General features: G+C 61.0%; 1 protein-coding gene across 1 annotated transcript in view; it reads right to left on the reverse strand.

Annotated features, from left to right (window-relative positions):
- Positions 1 to 16,660, reverse strand: part of Ephb2 (EPH receptor B2) — a 148,693-nt gene that overhangs the window by 17,371 nt on the left and 114,662 nt on the right. The window contains exons 5-6 of the mRNA XM_046468656.2: positions 15,849 to 16,184; positions 5,756 to 5,880 (exon numbers count right to left, since the gene is read on the reverse strand). Of these exons, the coding sequence (XP_046324612.2) occupies positions 5,756 to 5,880; positions 15,849 to 16,184 (461 nt within the window). The remainder of the gene's footprint in view (positions 1 to 5,755; positions 5,881 to 15,848; positions 16,185 to 16,660) is intronic.

The following is a 16,660-nucleotide window of genomic DNA, read 5'->3' on the forward strand; positions in this document are numbered from 1 at the left end:
ATTTCTGCCACCTCCCCTTGCCCGGGGCTCAGGCCCCTTGGCCACCTTGACTGTAGGTTCATGAGGGAGGGGCTGTCCCTTGTTCTCCTGCACCAAGCCCAGGGTCCTGCACACAGAGTCCTTCCCCAGCGCCCACAGAGTGAGGCTGACTCCTGCCACATCCCATCCCTAAGGTCCTCCACACTTCATCTGTCCCCAACCACTTCCTCCTTCCCTGAGAGGGCTGCCAGGTCTAGCACACACTCAGGTGGCTCAGCTGAGCGTCAACTTCAGATTATATATATATATATATATATATATAGTGTGTGTGTGTGTGTGTTGGCCCCAGGATTGAACCCAGGGTGCTTAGCCACGGAACCACATCCCCAGCCCTTTTTATTTTTTATTTTGAGACTTAAGGCCTTGCTAAGTTGCTTAGGCTGGCTTTGAGCTTGTGATCCTCCTGCTTTAGCCTCCTGAGCTGCTGGGATTACAGGTGTGTGCTACCGCGCCTGACAGGTGTGTGTGGATATATGTATTATGTTAGTATGTCCCATGCAGCATTTGGGACATAAACTAAAAATTATTATTTTTTTAATTCAAATCTAACTGGGTGTGGTGGTACCTGCCCCTAATCCCAGCAACTCAGTAGGCTGAGGCAGAAGGATCACAAGTTCGAGGAATTTGAGCCACTTAGTCTGGCAACTTAGTGAGACCCTCTCAAAATACAAAAAAATAGAAGGACGCAGCTCAATAGTAGAGTGGCCCTGGGTTTAATCCCCAGTACAAAAAAAATCTAATCTAATCTTGTGTCTTTCCTTCCCTCCCTCCCTCCTTCCTTCCTTCCCTCCCTCCCTCCTTCCCTCCCTCCTCCCTTCCATGCTGGGGATCACACCCAGGGCCTTTGCTGGGCATATGCTCTACCACTGAGTTTTGCCCCTAGCCCTGCGCCCTGTGCCCTGTATTTTCTCGGGCAACCCCACCTTCCCTGGGCACTCTGAGCTTTTGCAGGCAGGCTGCCACCGTCCAAAATGCCCTTCCCTCTTCTCTCTGACATTTTACCTCTGCTGGAGAAACTTCCCTGGTGTGCCAGCCCGGGGCTGCCATCTCCTGCCTTCTGTTCTGCCTGTTGTTCTGTTATATGGGTCCATATTATCTAAGATGTGGGTTCCCTGAGGGAGGGGCCACCTCATTCATCTGTACACACTAGGTGCTCAGCACACAGGCTCAGCACACAGTAGGTGCTCACTAGCTAGTGACCTGAACATTCAGAATTGCCAAGATCTGGGGTGAAGTACCAGGATTTAACACTAGGTGCCGCTATCCCACATCGGATCTGCTCAGGTGTGAAAAGTGGGTTGGGTTCTGCAGGCCCCGTGGGTGTCCACGTAAGGATCGCAGGTTTTCAGGTCCTGCTGATATGAGGGACACGAGAGGTAACTACTGGTGCCACAGGAGAGTGAGGAGCCAACTTGAGCAGATCCCTTCTCTAACGCTGGGTGCAGAATGGAGCCCGGGATTAAAGATTTCAAATATCAGCTCTTCCACTTAAAGGCACCTTGGGGAGGAGCTTCTCTGCCCTGAGCCTCTGTTTTCCACTTCAGAAAATGGAGCAAAGCATGCCAATCCCTCCAGGCCACTGTGAAGATAAAATCTGATCAGCTGCTGCGGGGCCACCAACTCCTCATCTGAAAAGCGATTCAGCGCCCATGGGTGCTGGGAAGAACATCAGCACGAAATCCACTAGTCCCTCGTTTGAGTCCTTACCCAGAGACCAAGGGCCACAGTCACCAGGTGCATGTCCTGAGCTACCCAAGCCTTGGTTTTCTCTCCTCAAAAGTGGGATAACGCCAGTGGGCACCATGGTGGGTGGTTGTGGGGATTCAGCGTGAGAACACGGACGAACTTTCAGCACGTAAGTCCTTGGCGCACACATAAGGACTGCAATGCAGCTGTCACCAACATCGCCATCATCTACGCCATCACAGGCTAAGTTCTCACGGTGATCAGTAAATGGCTGTGAACGGGTGAAAGGCCTCTCCCGGTCGGTGCTGCTCAGTGCACTGAACACAGGTCACCCACCCAACCTCTGTGCCCTGGAGCGTCCTTCCCCTTCACGGCTGCCCTTCACATTTCGGTTGGATGAAGGCTGACATCCGTGTGGCCCCTGAGGGCCCGTCCCCATCAGTCAGCCTCGCCGATGCCTCTCCTCGGGGTCTCGGGAGCTGAGGGGAGCTGAACCAGGGGCTCAGGGGCAGCTGCCAAAGGAGGCCACCTCCCCCTGGGAAGGTGAAAAGGGCCCGGCCGGGTCTGCAGCGAGCCTAGCGCCCTCCAGCAGCCACATCCAGGAACCTTCTGGCAGAGCTGAGGCCACTCGGGGTCCTGGCGGCTGGGCCATCCCGGTGGAGCTGGGAAAGGCCGAGCAGAGCCCACTCCAAAAGAGCGCCTTTCTGGGTGCAGGAAAGGAGGCGAGGGAAAGGGGACAGGGTCCCCGGGGCCCTTTCTAGGAAGATCTGGAGCATTCCCTGAGGGAATCGGCCGCAGGCATCCAGAGGCCGCGGGTGTCGCTGAGAGCCGGCGAGGGACAAGGGCCTCCCGACACCTCACCGACCGAGTCCCTCCCCCTGCACCTTGGCATCCCTGCTTCCCTCTGCTTCTGTCGCTCTTTTGTACACTTGTCTGGCTGCCACCCTCCTGTCCCCACAGCCCTGCTCCAGCAGGTGTCACATGACACCTGCCAGTCACCTACCCCAGGTCCCCGAGCTCCAGGATGTTGTTGGATCTTTCAGCTTCTCACAGCCGCTGCTGCCCACCCCCCAGGACATGTAGCCACCATTTCCCATGAGAGCCCTGTGCGGGGTTCCCTTGGGTCCCCAAGTCTCCCCTGCAGTCTGCTCTCCACGCAGCAAGCTACAAGGCCCCTGAATGCACCCCAAGTCAGATTCCATCATTCCAGAACCTTCCCATCGTACCTTAACTCCCTCCAGACTCCCAGGGCCTGGCAGGCCGGACACACCAGACCCAACTCCTCTCCAGCCTCTTCCCCTGCCGCCCTCCCTCTGGCTCCCATTGCTCCTGCCTGACGCCCCTGAGCCTCGCCTTCTCTGTTCCCTGAATGCAGCTGCACATTCCTGCCCCAGGGCCTTTGAGCATGTTCTGCCTGCTGCCCCAGTGACCGCTCTCTCCACATGCCTATCTGTCAGCTCTTCGCATCCTTCAAGGCACAGCTTAAATGTCACTAAATGCAGGCCTCTCCCACCCATGCCATGACTGGCGGCCTCTTCTGGGTGCCCCGGGACATTTGCTGACCCTTCTGTAGCTGGCATCACACCTGTCTCATGCTGTTAGTGTCTGAGTTTGTGTTTAAGTCCCTGAGGCCTCTGGGCCATCTGGTTGCTTTCCGTATTCCTGACTCCCATGTGGACCTGGTCCAAAGTTGGTGAAGATGATGGTGAGCGGCCGTTGTCCCCCTTCCTGGTAGCAGAGGCCGAGTGGCCCCTCTCTGCACCCCAGGCCCCGGGGATGGGCTGATGAGAGCAGGGCTGTGTCATCACGGGGGCGTGGGGCTGCCATACACGCTCTCAGTCTTGCCCTTCTACACCACTTGTCCCCAAGGTTCTCCGTGGCAGGGCCTGGTCCCGCCTACCGCTCACTGGTCATCCCACAAGCACCCTGGGAAGCAGCGGGGGGCGGGAGTGCCAAGCAGGGAGCGGGGAGCACAGTGCAGATCCTGGCTCTGCCCCGGCCCCTGGGGCTCCTGGACTAGTTACATACTCCCCGTGCCTCGGTTTCCCTTCCTGTCCCCCGCTGGAGAGTGGGTGATGTGCTTGGCACAGAGAGGGCTGTGAGCCGGGAGCAGGCGGTCACCTCGGCTGCTGCCCAGCCTGCTGGCCCTGCCCCTGGCAAGGGCTGGGATCCTGGGCAGCGTTGGAAACTGGGGCGGACTCCTCCCAGCTCACACCTCACAGCCCCCAGGCCTGCCTGCCGAGGAAATGGGTCGCAGGCAGGACCCACACGGGACTCCCTCATTTCCGCTCCTGTCTCTGGGGACACACACTTTCAGTTTCATTTAATCACAAAGCTTCTTAATTAGGTTTTTTTTTTCTTTTTTCCTTTTTGAATTCGGAGTTGCTAAACCGCCCTGCTGGAGCGGGCAGTAGGGCTGTGCCCGGCCTGGGTTGCCTGGGTCTGGAGTCTGGCCCACTGCCAGGATGCCAGCTCCCTGGCGGTACCACGGGGCCCAGAGAGGGTGGAGTCACCCTCCCATGTCACCTCCAGTGCAGGCCCTCGGGACGGCTTCTCTGAGACATCCAACAGACCTCTATGGAGCACCTCCTGTGGGCCAGGCTCTGGGGAAGCGCACAGAGAGCGGCAGGGTCTCCAGCCTCGATTGGCTGATCCTTGGGCCCAAAGCAGAGGCAGCAGAGACTTCGGCGACACCGGCACCAAGAGGGGTGAGGAAGGAGAAGGGAGGATGGGGCCTGGCCCAGGAGGTTGTGCTCCAGCTGAGAATAGAAAGGAGGAGGGGTGGGGCGTGGCCGCGCGGGGCGTGGCTGTGGGCGTGGCCCTGGGGCGGGGCGGGACGTGGTCCTTGGGGATCCATCGTCAGCCCCAGACCAGGTGCCTCCTGTGTGCCAGGCCCAGGGGGCTGGGAGAAGCTGGTGACCAGGAGAGCCGTGGTCCCAGACCTCTTGGAGTGCACCGCCCGGAGGAGGGGACCCAGGGGACTGCAAGGAAGCGCGCAGTAGCTGGGTAAGGCCGGATCAGGGTGGGCCGAGTCCCTGAGGTCACCAGGTCTGGCTGTCACAGCAGTTCACAGGCTGCAGGGGCAGGGCGGCAGAAAGCAGGGCTCCAGCAGCTCTGCGGACACTGGCTCCCTCCCTTCCTTTGAGCCTTTAGGGGCGCCTTCCTGTGCAGTTCTGGTTCCCAACGGGCCTTCCTCCACTACGGATTTCCGATCAGTCATTTACACCCTAGTCTGAATGCAAGTCCCGCGACACTTTTCCTCTCTGTGGCTCCTGTAGGGAGCAGGGACGGGAAGTCTTCGGTCAGCGGGGAGGGCTTCAGGGCCTCTGGTGTCCGTCCTATGGGTGGCCAGCTGCTGTGTCTACCCTCCCACCCTGAGTCACGCAGGCCCGAGATTCTCCTGGCCTTCCATGATGCTGCCCTTGACCACCCTGCGGCGGGCAGAGTGGGAGAGCAGGGAAGGGGGTGCACCTGGGCAGCCATGGCCAGGCACCACGGCGGGCGCCAACTGGCCTCCCCTGCCCACAGCACAGACCTCTCCTACCACAGAGCCTGCCTCACCCGCACCTGCTGGTTACGGACGGAGCTGGGGGTTTGAACCCGGGTTCTCCCTCCTAGTCTCCCTCCTGTGCTGCTCTAAAGGTTCAAGAGAAATCACGCTCTCCACAGCCAGGGCTCTGGGCGAGCGGGACGGAGTGGGGGGGGCTCCATCCCGGCCCTGCCGATAGGTGTGGGGGTGCTCATTACCAAGAAGCAAAACTTTTTGGAAGCTACTTTTCTTTTTTTTCAATCTCAGGCCCACTGAGATCAAGACAGAGGGGTGCAGGGGTGTGTGTGTGAGGGCTGCGTTTGTCCAGATGGCTGGTGGACCCTCATTGTCAGGAAAACAAGGCACAGAGAGGCGAGGATAGTGCCAGAGGCTGCACAGCAGGGGAGGGTGGGGGAGGGGGAGCCAGTGGCCTGACTCAGACGGAGGCCACTGCTCTTCTCCTCTGGGGGACAGGTGGGGACACAGCGCGAGCACGGCTACCTTCTCATAGTACTGCAGCTCGTAGTCCAGGATCACGCCGTTGGGCTGGTCTGGCTGGGACCACGACAGGGTGATGCTGTCCACGGTGCGGCTCACCTGATGCATGATGGACACGGCCGACGGCGCTGAAAGAGAGGCCAGTTCAGGGGTCAGTGGCCCACACGAGGAGGAGAGGCTTCTGACCCAACCTGAGAGGTGCCAGTATGGGGGGAGGCTGTGGGACCAGAGGAGGAGCCAGCTGGACGGCAGGCAGGGCAGAGGGTCAGCAGGGCCGGGGGCTGCTGAGGAGCTCTGCAGGCACCTTCGGGGTGCAGCTGACCTTGGCCATCCCTGGGGCCTCAAGTCACATGGAGAGGAGAGATGCCCTGCGCCCCTCCTCTGGGCCCAGCCCCAGGGGGCTGAACAGGACACCCTCAGTCTCCCCGGGAAGAGCCAATCTACTGCCTCCGGGGACAGAGACCTTGGTCATGGTGACAGGGCTGTAGGAGAGGGAAGCGATGGGGTCCATTTGTTCCTTCAACAGCTCTGCACTGGGTGCCTACTGTATGCCAAGGAATACAGCCATCAATAAAACCAACCCGAATAACCAATTTACATTTATCTTAGCATTTCTACTCTCAAGAATATCCTCCAAAAAACAGAAAATGGAAAACTTGAACACACACTTGCACACGGATGTTTGTGGCAGCACCCTTCACAATAGCCAAAAGGTGGGGACCATCCAAATACCCATCAACAGATGAACAAATTGCCGCGTACACTCACAATGGAATATTACCTGGCTGTAAAAAAGGAATGAAGTACTGAATCGGTCTACAGCGTGGAGGAGCCTCAAGCATATGCTAAGTGAAAGACAGACGCCAGGGCTCACATACAGTGGGATTCTGTTTATAAGAAATACTCAGAGGGCTGGGGATGTGGCTCAAGTGGTAGCGCACTCGCCTGGCATGCGCGAGGCACTGGGTTCGATCCTCAACACCACATAAAAATAAAATAAAGATATTGTGTCCACCTAAAACTAAAAATAAAATAAAATAAATATTAAAAAAAAGAAATACTCAGAATAGTATCAAATCCTTTGGGACAGAGATCAGATTGGTGGCTGCCAGGGGCTAGGGAGGGGGGAGGAATGGGGAGCGTTGGGCGCAGGATCTTCTCTGGGGGGAGATGAAAATGTCCTGGGACCAGGCAGAGGCAGGGGCTGCCGAGCTCTGTACAGAGGCTGAATTTCAACTCGACACGTTCGGTCCATCCATCAGTCTCCCCCGACCCGTGCTGTTTGGAGTGTGGCAGTTGAGGGAGATAAAAGTCGGGGCAGGGACTTTAGGGCTGGGACTCTGGGGAGTAAGTCAGCCCAGGAGGCACCTCCCGTACCCCAGCTTTCCACCCCTCCTGGCCGACCCACAGGGCTGGGCCCCTCGGCTCTGTGTATGTGAGAGTGGGGGGGCAGGGTGTGGGTGGGGGGCTCTGAGGAGCCAGGTGCCTGGGGACAGTGCCCGGCCCCGAGGGGGACTTGCAGGGGGACGGCCAGCGGGTTCTTCTAACCTCTCTGAGCCTTGGTTTCCAGGTCTGTGAAATGGGACCCTTTGCTTGGACGGGTGCTGGGTCAGCCAGGAGGGAAACACCGCCAGGCGAACTTCCCTCTGTTCCTGGCGTCACCAGCGTGAGGCCAGCGTGACGTTGGGCCCAGAGGGGAGCCCCGGGGGCCCTGCCTTCCGGGCTCAAGCCCTAGTGGGAGAAAGCGCATTTCTCCTGGCTCAGGGTCCACTGCAGGCGGGCACCACGCTGGGCGCTGGAAAGACCGCGAGACTGGGAAGCCATGTGGAGCCCCTGGGTTGGAGCCGCCTTCAGGACCCGGCCCGGGGTATCCAGGCCTGAGGAAGGACAAGGGCTGCTCTGTCCCCTTGGCTCCTGTGACATCCCCTTACGGCAAACCAAAGAGGCAGAACGTGTCCCTTAGCTTCTGCACTTCCTTCGGTTTTGGTACTAGGATTGACCCCACGGGCGCTTTACCACAGAGCCACCTCCCAACCCTTTTTATTCTGAGACACTTGGGGCCTCGATAAGTTGCTGAGCCTGGCCTTGAACTTGCGATCCTCCTGCCTCAGCCTCCCGAGTAGCTGGGATCCAGCACTCACTGCACTTTCCACACCCGCGTGGGCGTCGGGGTGACTAGGAGACTTTGCTAGAGTGGACCCGCGGGCTGGAGGCCGGAGCAGCCGAGCCCTGGTGGAGTGCATTCCCACCCCTTCCCACGTGGCTTCTCGCGGCCTGGCCCTGCCTGCCCAGGCTGGACTCCTCCCTCGGGGCCTCCAACCCTGAGCCCCGGGGCAGCAGTTTGAGGAACTGCCTGAGACGGGCACAGGCCAGGCAGCGAGACAGGCGGGGGCCCAGCCTCGGCTTATCCCGTGGGGGCACCCAGCCAGACGCTGTATGTCACAGAATCCACCCGACACGCCCCCAACCTGCGCGGCGGGCCTTGTCCTCACACCCACTTAGAGAGGAGCAGAGGCCCTTCACTGTGAGGCAGCTGCCCACGTCCACACGGTGAGCAGGCAGTGGAGCTGGGGTCGGATGGCCTCGCCCTCCCCTTGGCTGCAGGTGGCCTGTGACCAGGGAGGTCTGGGGACGCAGCCCACACAGGCCTCTGGGGACACCCCTGCGGCTCCCACTCATCTGTGTCCCGTGAACGCCGCCGCCGCCCGTGAAGCACCCACCACCACCCATGCCTGGCCCGGGGTCAGCTGCTGGCCGAGGCCGGGCCCACCGCGTGGTCTGGCCGGCTTGGGTTTCAGGCCGCTCCCGGGCTCTGATCTCCTAAGCCCGTCACCTGGGCGTAGCGAGGAGGCAGTGTTGGCCAGGACGGTGACCAAGGCGGCCAGGCTGCGGGGCTGGCCTCTCCTGGAATCCGGGATTAAGGAGAACAGCTGGATGTTCTCGGCCCGGCCTGCCCCCCGCCCACCCTGGGGCTCAGGTTTCCTTGTTGAGCCGGTCCTTGGGGGATTCTGGTATTTTCAATTACCAGCCGGGCACGCTGGCAGGGGACACGGTCAGCGGTGCCCTGTGACCCCTGCGAGGAAATGGAGCCCCAGGGAGCAAGCATCAAAGAGGCTGTGGCTGGGAGGGGGGCAGCCTGGGGCCTCCCGGCTGGAGCAGGTGGTCAGGGGCCCTGCGGCCCCCCCAAGCCCTGGGGACAGTTCCCACTGTCCTTGGCTGAGACCAGAGGCCACCCTCCCTGGTGCCTGTGTCCTTCCAGGGCTGAGTGGCTGGGATGCTGGGCCCGGGCCGGGAGCCAGGAGGCCGCTCCCCCGGCTACCGCAGGACGCAGCGTCCGGCTCCTGGCCTCACCTCTCCAGACTTGAGCCAAGGAAGGAGGGAGACCTGTGCACTTGACCTTCGCCCTTCCACTAGTCAGGACTTCCGTGACAGCCGGAGCTAAAGCGTGGGGAGAGGTGGCAGCCACTGTGGGGTCTGAGGCTCCACCCAGCCTCGGCCTTGTGGGCCCTGGAGCCTCCATGGCGGGGCTCAGTGGCTTCCTACTGCCCCCAGCATAGCACAGGTACCCTGCAGGCCGGCGAGGCCACCTGCCTGGTCTCCTCTCTCCTGGCACCCTCCACACTGGCCCAGGCACCCAGGTCACTCACGGCAGTTGACCTCAGCCTGGGCCCTGCTTTTCTGCCATAAGCCTGGCCCCGTGGCCAGCTCCCCTCTCTAGAGGTGTGGGCACCAGTGTCCCCCTCAGAGGCGCCCCTGAGGGCCCCTCGCCCCTCCACACCCTCTCTATTTTCCTCTAGAGAATCAGCACTCTGCAGGCAAGGACCTTCTCTCCTCGGTCCCCTGTCCCCAGTGCTGGCACAGGGTGTGTAACTCACAGAAGGTCCTTACTGGTGGCCAGAGGGAGGGAGAGAGGCTGGGGCCGGGGTGGGCTTTAACTCAGCCCCCGCCCCAGCGGCAGGCCACAGAAGGCTCGCAGGACTTCCGTGACAGCCGCCGACCATTAGACCCCAGCCCCCTGTCCCCCGTAGACAGCGGCCTCCTGCCTCCAGGACAGGGGCTGCCTGCCAACCTGCAGCCGCTCTTGGCCTGCCCGGGCCCTGGCAGGCACCCGCCCCCAGCAAGGCTCTGCAGATGCAGCTGTTCCTCTGAGTGTTGGTCTCTTAGACCCCAGTGGCCTGCCCAGGATCGGGGGGCGGTTCTCCGGACCCAGGAGGACGCTCAGGACGGGTCTGCACAGAGGCCTCTCAGACACAGGCCTTGCTTCTTGCCTCGGGGCCTTCACTCAGGCTCTTAGAGACAGGCTGGGACAAGGAGGGACGCGCAGGGACCCCGCTGGGCCTTCCAGGCAGGAAAGTCTGTGCACGGGGGCCTCCCAGGGGGACCCAGGCCCGCCAGCACCCGGACCCCAGGTGGCAGGAGGCCCGGGCAACCTGGCCCAGCACTCTGGGCCTCGGTTCTCCTCTGTGGATGGGGATGAGGACGAGGATCCTGGCAAGGTTACGCGGGGACCGCCTCTTGGCAAAGGGCCTAGCACAGGACCTGACCCAGAGGAAGGGCCCGGGGATCCCCGGACCAGTGTCAAGATCCCCAACCCAGCAGTCCTGCTCCCAGGCCACCGTGTGACCCAGGTCAGCTACTGCCCTCTCTGCACAGGTCCCTCACCTGCAGAATGGACCGCGGCAGACACTACCCACTGCCAGCAGACTCCGGGTCTCTGTTTCTCAGATTAGCAAAATCCTGGTTCTGCCCAGTGAAAAGACTTACATTTTCCCAAGCTCTCTGGTGGTCAGAGTGGCCATGTGACAACATGCTCACCAATAGGTATAAGCCGGTATACTGTGTAGGATTTCTAGGAAATCTCCTTAAAAGGGAGGAAAGTCTACCTCTCACTCTCCTTCCATCCTGCTGCCTGGGACACGGGTGGGATGGCTGGAGATACTGCAGTCATTAGGGCCCATGAGGACAAGAAGCTGAGTATTTAAGAGTCTGGACCCCGATCATTCCACGGGTTGCTGTAACTCCTGTCTTCCAGCGTTCTTTACGCATAAGAAAAAGAAGACCTCCATTTTGTCTAAGCGCCTGTGTTAGGCTGGCTGTCCTCATCGCCCCTCAGTATCCACACTCCTTGCCCTGTGACTATGCACTCCTCTGGCTCCGACTTTGGGCCTGGCCCTGAGACTCACTTTGGCCAACTGTGACATAAACAAACAGGATTAGCTAGGCAGGGGCTTGAAGAGGAGCCTGTTGTCCCGGTCCCTGTGACTGCCCCCAGAACGTGTCCAGGCCACCCTGCTGGAAGCCCAGACACGTGGAGCGAGCCCTTGTCCCAGTGGTCCCAGCCAGGGCCCCCCCAGGCTGGCTGACAACCGTCAACCCCTAAACGGGCAACAGAGCCCTGGCAAATCCCAGCCAAAGGGCTGCCGAGTGACCGGAGCAGATGGCCTGCAAATCCTCAGACGCTCCTGGCCAAGCCCAGGGTCACGGTCCCCGCAGGGCTGCCTCGCGGGCCACCGAGGTGGTGGTGTTCCCCGGGTTTGAGATGAGCGGCGGCGGCGGCCAGCTCTATTCCTCTAGGCGTGCTGTACAGTGAAGCCGTCTTGATGTCACTTCAGGCCAGCGCTGGCTTCCCGGGGAAGCTCCGGAGGATCAGAGAGCAGGACGCAGGCGGGGGCCCGGGCTGGGGGGCTCCCTCCCCCCCCCTCTCTCTTTCCCTCTCAACCCTCTTCCCGGGGCCTGGGCTCACCGAGGGCTCCCGCGGCCTCTTTCTCTCTGATCCTCTTGGCCTCCCAGGGAGGGAAGTAGGGGAACATGTTCCAGCCAGTTCTAGAGACTGCGCCACAGCGGGGCAGAGGATCAGAGGCGCCGGCTCTCACTCGGGAGGCAGGGAGGCTTTGGAGAGTTGAAAGTCTCTTCACGAGGGAGCCACGTGGCGGGTGTCACAGGGAGCGACCCGGCCACTGGGCGAAGCGTGGGCTATGTGATCCTGGGCAGTCACTCAGGAACCTCTCTGGGCCTCAGTTTCCCTCTCCGTAAAGGAAGGTGTGGCACTGAGGAACTCCAAGTCCCCTGCAGGTGCTGGTGTGCATCAGTGTGACACGGGTGGCCTTCCGTGAGGCAGAACCCCTGAGATGTCGAAGGCTCCGGGCAAGGGCCTGAGAGAGGACTGCAGGAGCCCAGGGTGGCCCCAGCTGACCCTCTGCAGGAGACAGGCCTCGCTTCTCTGCACGGACCTGAGGTCTAAGGACACAGATCCTCCCCGAGTGCCTTTAGAAGGGACACATCCTGCTGACACTGATTTTCACCTGACGGGGTCCACACTGACCTTCTGATCTTCCAGCAATGGGGGGTCCTAAGTGATCTGACACAGCCCGGGTTTATTTTCTTTTGGTCCAGGGATCGAACCTGGGAGCACTTAACCACTGATCCGCATCCCCAGCCCTTTTCAAAAATATAAATATATTTTTAGGGACAGGGTCTCAATGAGTTGCTTAAGGCCTCGCTAAGTTGCTGAGGCTGGCTTTGAACTCCATCCTCCTGCCTCAGCCTCCCAGGCTGCTGGGATGACAGGCGTGGGCCACCGCACCCCTGGCCAAGTTTTCCATAGCCAAGTCTGCAGGGTTTGCGAGGCAGCCATAAGGTCAGGTGCTATGTAGTGTCCACCTGTTGTGTGCTGGGTGCCTCGTCCATGCATTGTTGGTCCCCCTGACCACAGGCATAGCCGGAGTGACAGGTACGTGCCACTGTGTAGCTGAGGCATCTCTGCTTGGCCGGGCTGCTGGGCCCAGAAATGACCTGATGGGTGAGGGCCGAGGTCCTGCCTTTGCTCCCACGTGACTTGCTGAGAAGGAGGAGGGGACAGCATCCTGCCGGGTGCAGCCGCTCAGAGCTGCAGAGGGCAGCCTGGCTGTGGCACGGCCGATCTGTCTCTGCACAAGGATGGGTCTGGCCAGCACTGGGTCCTGGTCATCGAGCTCTGTGTCTGACTGCTGGATGGCCGAGGACAGGTCACTTAGCACTCCGTACCCTGCTTTCCCTTTAGAGGACAACGAGACCTGTGCATGGCCCTTGCTAAGGGCCTCGACCAGCCCCGGGCACGGCGAGCCGTGGGTGGGTGGGAGCCGTGGGCGGGTGGGAGCCGCGCGGACGACCACAGTGAAGGCAGAGGCTCCGCCTCTCGAGGGCCTCCTTGTGCCGGGCTCCTTGGACACTGGGGCCATTAGCTGACCCCCTCCTGGCAGCCGGGTGTGGTGACAGCCCATGGGGTGGGGTGCAGCTGGACGGCAGCACAGCGACTTGCCGGAGGCCCACAGCCAGGTTTGCCGGGCGCCCTCCCACGGCTCCGGAACCCGCAGAGCGCGGGCGGCGGGGCCTGCCCCGGCCACATCCCGAGGGCTTAGGCTGTGTCCGGCTCAGCCTGGAGGTGGCCGGGAGCCCTGCGTGGACTCTCTGAGGACGAGCCTGTGTTTCTGAAGCGCCACCCTCCTTCTGCCCCCAGCTCTGCCCGTCATTTGGATGTCAGTTGAAATGCCACCTCCTCGGGGAAGCTCTCCTCGCCGGCCGCCCCTCCCCCTGTCCCTCTGGTGTTCCTGTTTGTGTCAAGGGCCATGATGGCAGCGTGGCCGAGACGGTGGACTCGGGACAGCTGGACGCACTCCCTGGTGGCGGGGCTGGACACGTTGCCAGGTCTCTCCCGGTCACCCTGGTCCTTCCTCAGGCCAGGGGTCGCAAGCAGGGCCAGTCGCCTGCCCAGAGAAACACTTGTCCCTGGTAAGGCAACCAGCTGGATGTTCGGGTCTGTCTACCACCGACCACGGGACGTGGAGTCCCCAGCCTTGTCCCCAGCTTCGTCCTTAGCCTCGTCCCCCTTCTCCACACCCCGCCTGACTCCACGCTCACCAAACCCTTCTGCAGATGTCCACTGACCGTGGGCTGCGGGGTGTCCCCTTCTAGTGCCAGGAAAGCTGTGGCGAGGACAGGCAGGCCACTGCAGTGCTGAAGGTGGGGGGCACAGACGGGACCAAACGATGGGGACACAAGATTTCCACTGTGACAACCTGAAGGCCCCTGCGCTAGGGCCAGGAGAGTTCCTAACAGTCCAGGGAGGTCCACCAGACGAGCTGACACCCAGCTCTGCACAGGAGGGGCCGTCCCAGCAGCACCCCTAGCCACCAATAGGCTTCCTAGAAGACACCTGTCCTCTCAGGGTCCCTGTGGGGCAGGGGGCGCCCACCACCGGGGAATGGCCCCCAAGCTCCCTCTCGGGCTCTTCCCAGTTGGAAAGTGCTGCCTCCCTCCCGCCCTGTTGGGGGCCGGGCTTCCCCAGCTCGGAGCTGCCCCAAGCGGAGGCCGGCGATCTGTCAGGGGTCCCAGCCAACAGCTGCTGGCCCGAGAGGTCTCTAAGGATCTCGATTTGAGCCTGCCCCCCGCGGACCGCAATCAGGGGGACTTCAGTGCACCTGCAAGAACTGCAGGCTCAGGCTCCCGTACAGACCCGCGGCCACACAGCGTCACATGGTCCCAAATAGCCACACCCCTCAGACACCGCCAGGGACAGCAGAGCCACATTCAGCTGTGTGGACCCAAGTGGACACACGCCTCAGCCCCTCTCCCAGGGCCCAGAGCGAGACACACCCCTGTCCGCAAATGTCAGTATAAATAAGAGGCCACACGGCCACAGTCACGTGGGTCACACACACAGGGTGACACACCCACACATTCTCACCCCCCCCATCACAGCCAGACCCTCAGTGGACTCCAGGTCCCTGGACGCAGCCCGGACTTCACCCACGTGCGGAGTCCTGGCCGGTTCTGATTGTGACTCCTCCAAGTGCCATCTGTGAGATGGGGACAATCTCATCTGTGAGATTGGGGTCCCCTGGAGGTGGGGCGTGGAGAGCACCTGTCCACTGGGTGGCGCTGCCGGGCACCCTCTCGGGCCTGGGGACTCCATGTCTTTCTACTGTTGGTCCTTCCAACTGCAGGCCGAGTCCTGCCTCCTCCAGGAGGCCTTCCAGGGCCGGCCCCGGCCTCCCCCTCGGGACCTCTGCGTGCCTGCTACGGGCGCTCAGCCCTGGAAGACAGCAGAGTGGCCGCTGGCCCTCCCCTGGCCGCCCTTGGCTCCTTGGCCCTGCTCACTGCAGGGGGTCAGCACAGTGTGTGAGTGAATAACAGGGTCACAGGCACAGTGTCCATCAGGGGACCTTCCACCTGGGCACCGTGGTGTGGCTGGTGGTCTCATGGGGGCCGGGAGGCTGGGAGGTGGGCATTGCTGGACACTAGAGGTCTCAGGTGAGCCTGAGGGTGGCCGTCATGGTGGAGACCAGCCCCAGAGGAGGGGGTGAGGGGGAGGCTGCACTGGCTGGCCACTATGTGTGTGTGTGTGCGTGTGTGCATGTGTGTGAGCGAGTCGGGGCCACAGGACCACTGAAGGTGAGCCTCAGGGGAGGAGAGGTGTCTCTAGACTGTGACCCCTCCTGCTGTGCATCTATCGAGAGACCAGAGTGGGCTGAAGCCCTGTGGGAGCTGCTGGGTGTTGGCCCTTCTCCCTTCCACCATGACAAAGGGCTCAAGTCCAGCCTGAGGTGACACCCCTGCTCCCTGGGAGGCCACGTGACCAAGGCCTTTCCCACAGGATGCCCAGGAGCCATGGGTACGACTCCTGCCAACGTGTCTTGAAACACCTGTCTGCCCGGGTCTCCCCCTCCTCACACTCTCCTACCACACAGAGGAGCCACAGGGGGGGAGGGGACGACACGAGAGGAACCTGGGTCCCCGAGTCTCCTGGGGACCACCTGCCCTCCTGAACTGCTCACCTCTGGACTCTTCCATGAGAGGGAAATACATTTTCATGTTCTTTAAGCCACTGAACATTGGGGCTTTTTGTTACATCAGCCAAACCTTAACCTCCAGTAGTATACATTCCACAGAAGGTGGCATTGTTCTAAGTGCCACCAATGGAGAGGGACACCGACTCTCCAGGGTGTGTATCCCAGGCACAGCCTTTGAAAAGAAGAGCTCCCTCTGCAGACGGAGGGAGTCTTCCCCGAGGACTGGCAGGGTCACTTGGCACAGCGCCACCCCCGCCCCCGTGGCTCACCTGCTTGGTTGGTGGTGATGTTCACCGAGGCGAACTGGGGCGAGAAGGGGCTCTGGTCGGTGACGCCATTCACGGCCTGGATCTCGAAGGTGTACTGGGTATGGGCCAGCAGGTCGCTGATGTAGATGCGCGGCTCCGTCAGGCCCAGCTGGCGGGGCGCGTACTGCACGTTGTCCCCACAGCGGGTGCAAGCGCCCCGGCCGGAGCCACAGCTCTTGCAGATAATGTTGTAGACGAGATCCTCGCGGCCCCCGGAGTCGCGTGGAGGGGTCCATTCCAGCATGAGGGAGGTCTCGTTGACACTGGAGATCACAGCCTGGGGGGCGGAGGGGATGGCTGGGGGGGGGAGTGCGTGAGTCAGTGGGGGCTGTGGGTGCTGTCCCCTAAGAGACCCTCTGCCCACTGCCGGGCCCCAGCCCAGGCCTCCCAAAGGGCTCTTCCAAATCCTCACCTGATGGAGTTTCTAGAATCTGAGTTATCCTGCTGTGGATCTGCTGAAACCCTTCCTCCTGGGCCCCAGTCTCTGAATATGTGTTACTAGGGACAGGGTTTTGTGTGCCGGATACCCGTATAATATCTATCTCCCCCTCTTTCCTCACATAAGAACCCAACTTTACTCAGGGTAGCAATATGTCCAGCTAAAGACTATGTTTCCCAGGCTTCTGTGATTAAGTGCTGGCCAATCACAAAGGTCAGAAGCTATTAAATAAGGCTGAATCTTAAAAGAGAGACAGACAGGAACAGGAAGTTCCTTTTGGCCTTTTCCCTTTCTACTGCCTAGAATGTGTATGATGGCTGGAGCGACAGCAGCC

The sequence above is a fragment of the Marmota monax genome, unplaced genomic scaffold (genome assembly GCF_021218885.2).
Source record: "Marmota monax isolate L192 unplaced genomic scaffold, Marmota_monax_Labrador192_F-V1.1 WCK01_AAM20220418_F8-fsc00008, whole genome shotgun sequence".
NCBI lineage: Eukaryota > Metazoa > Chordata > Mammalia > Rodentia > Sciuridae > Marmota > Marmota monax.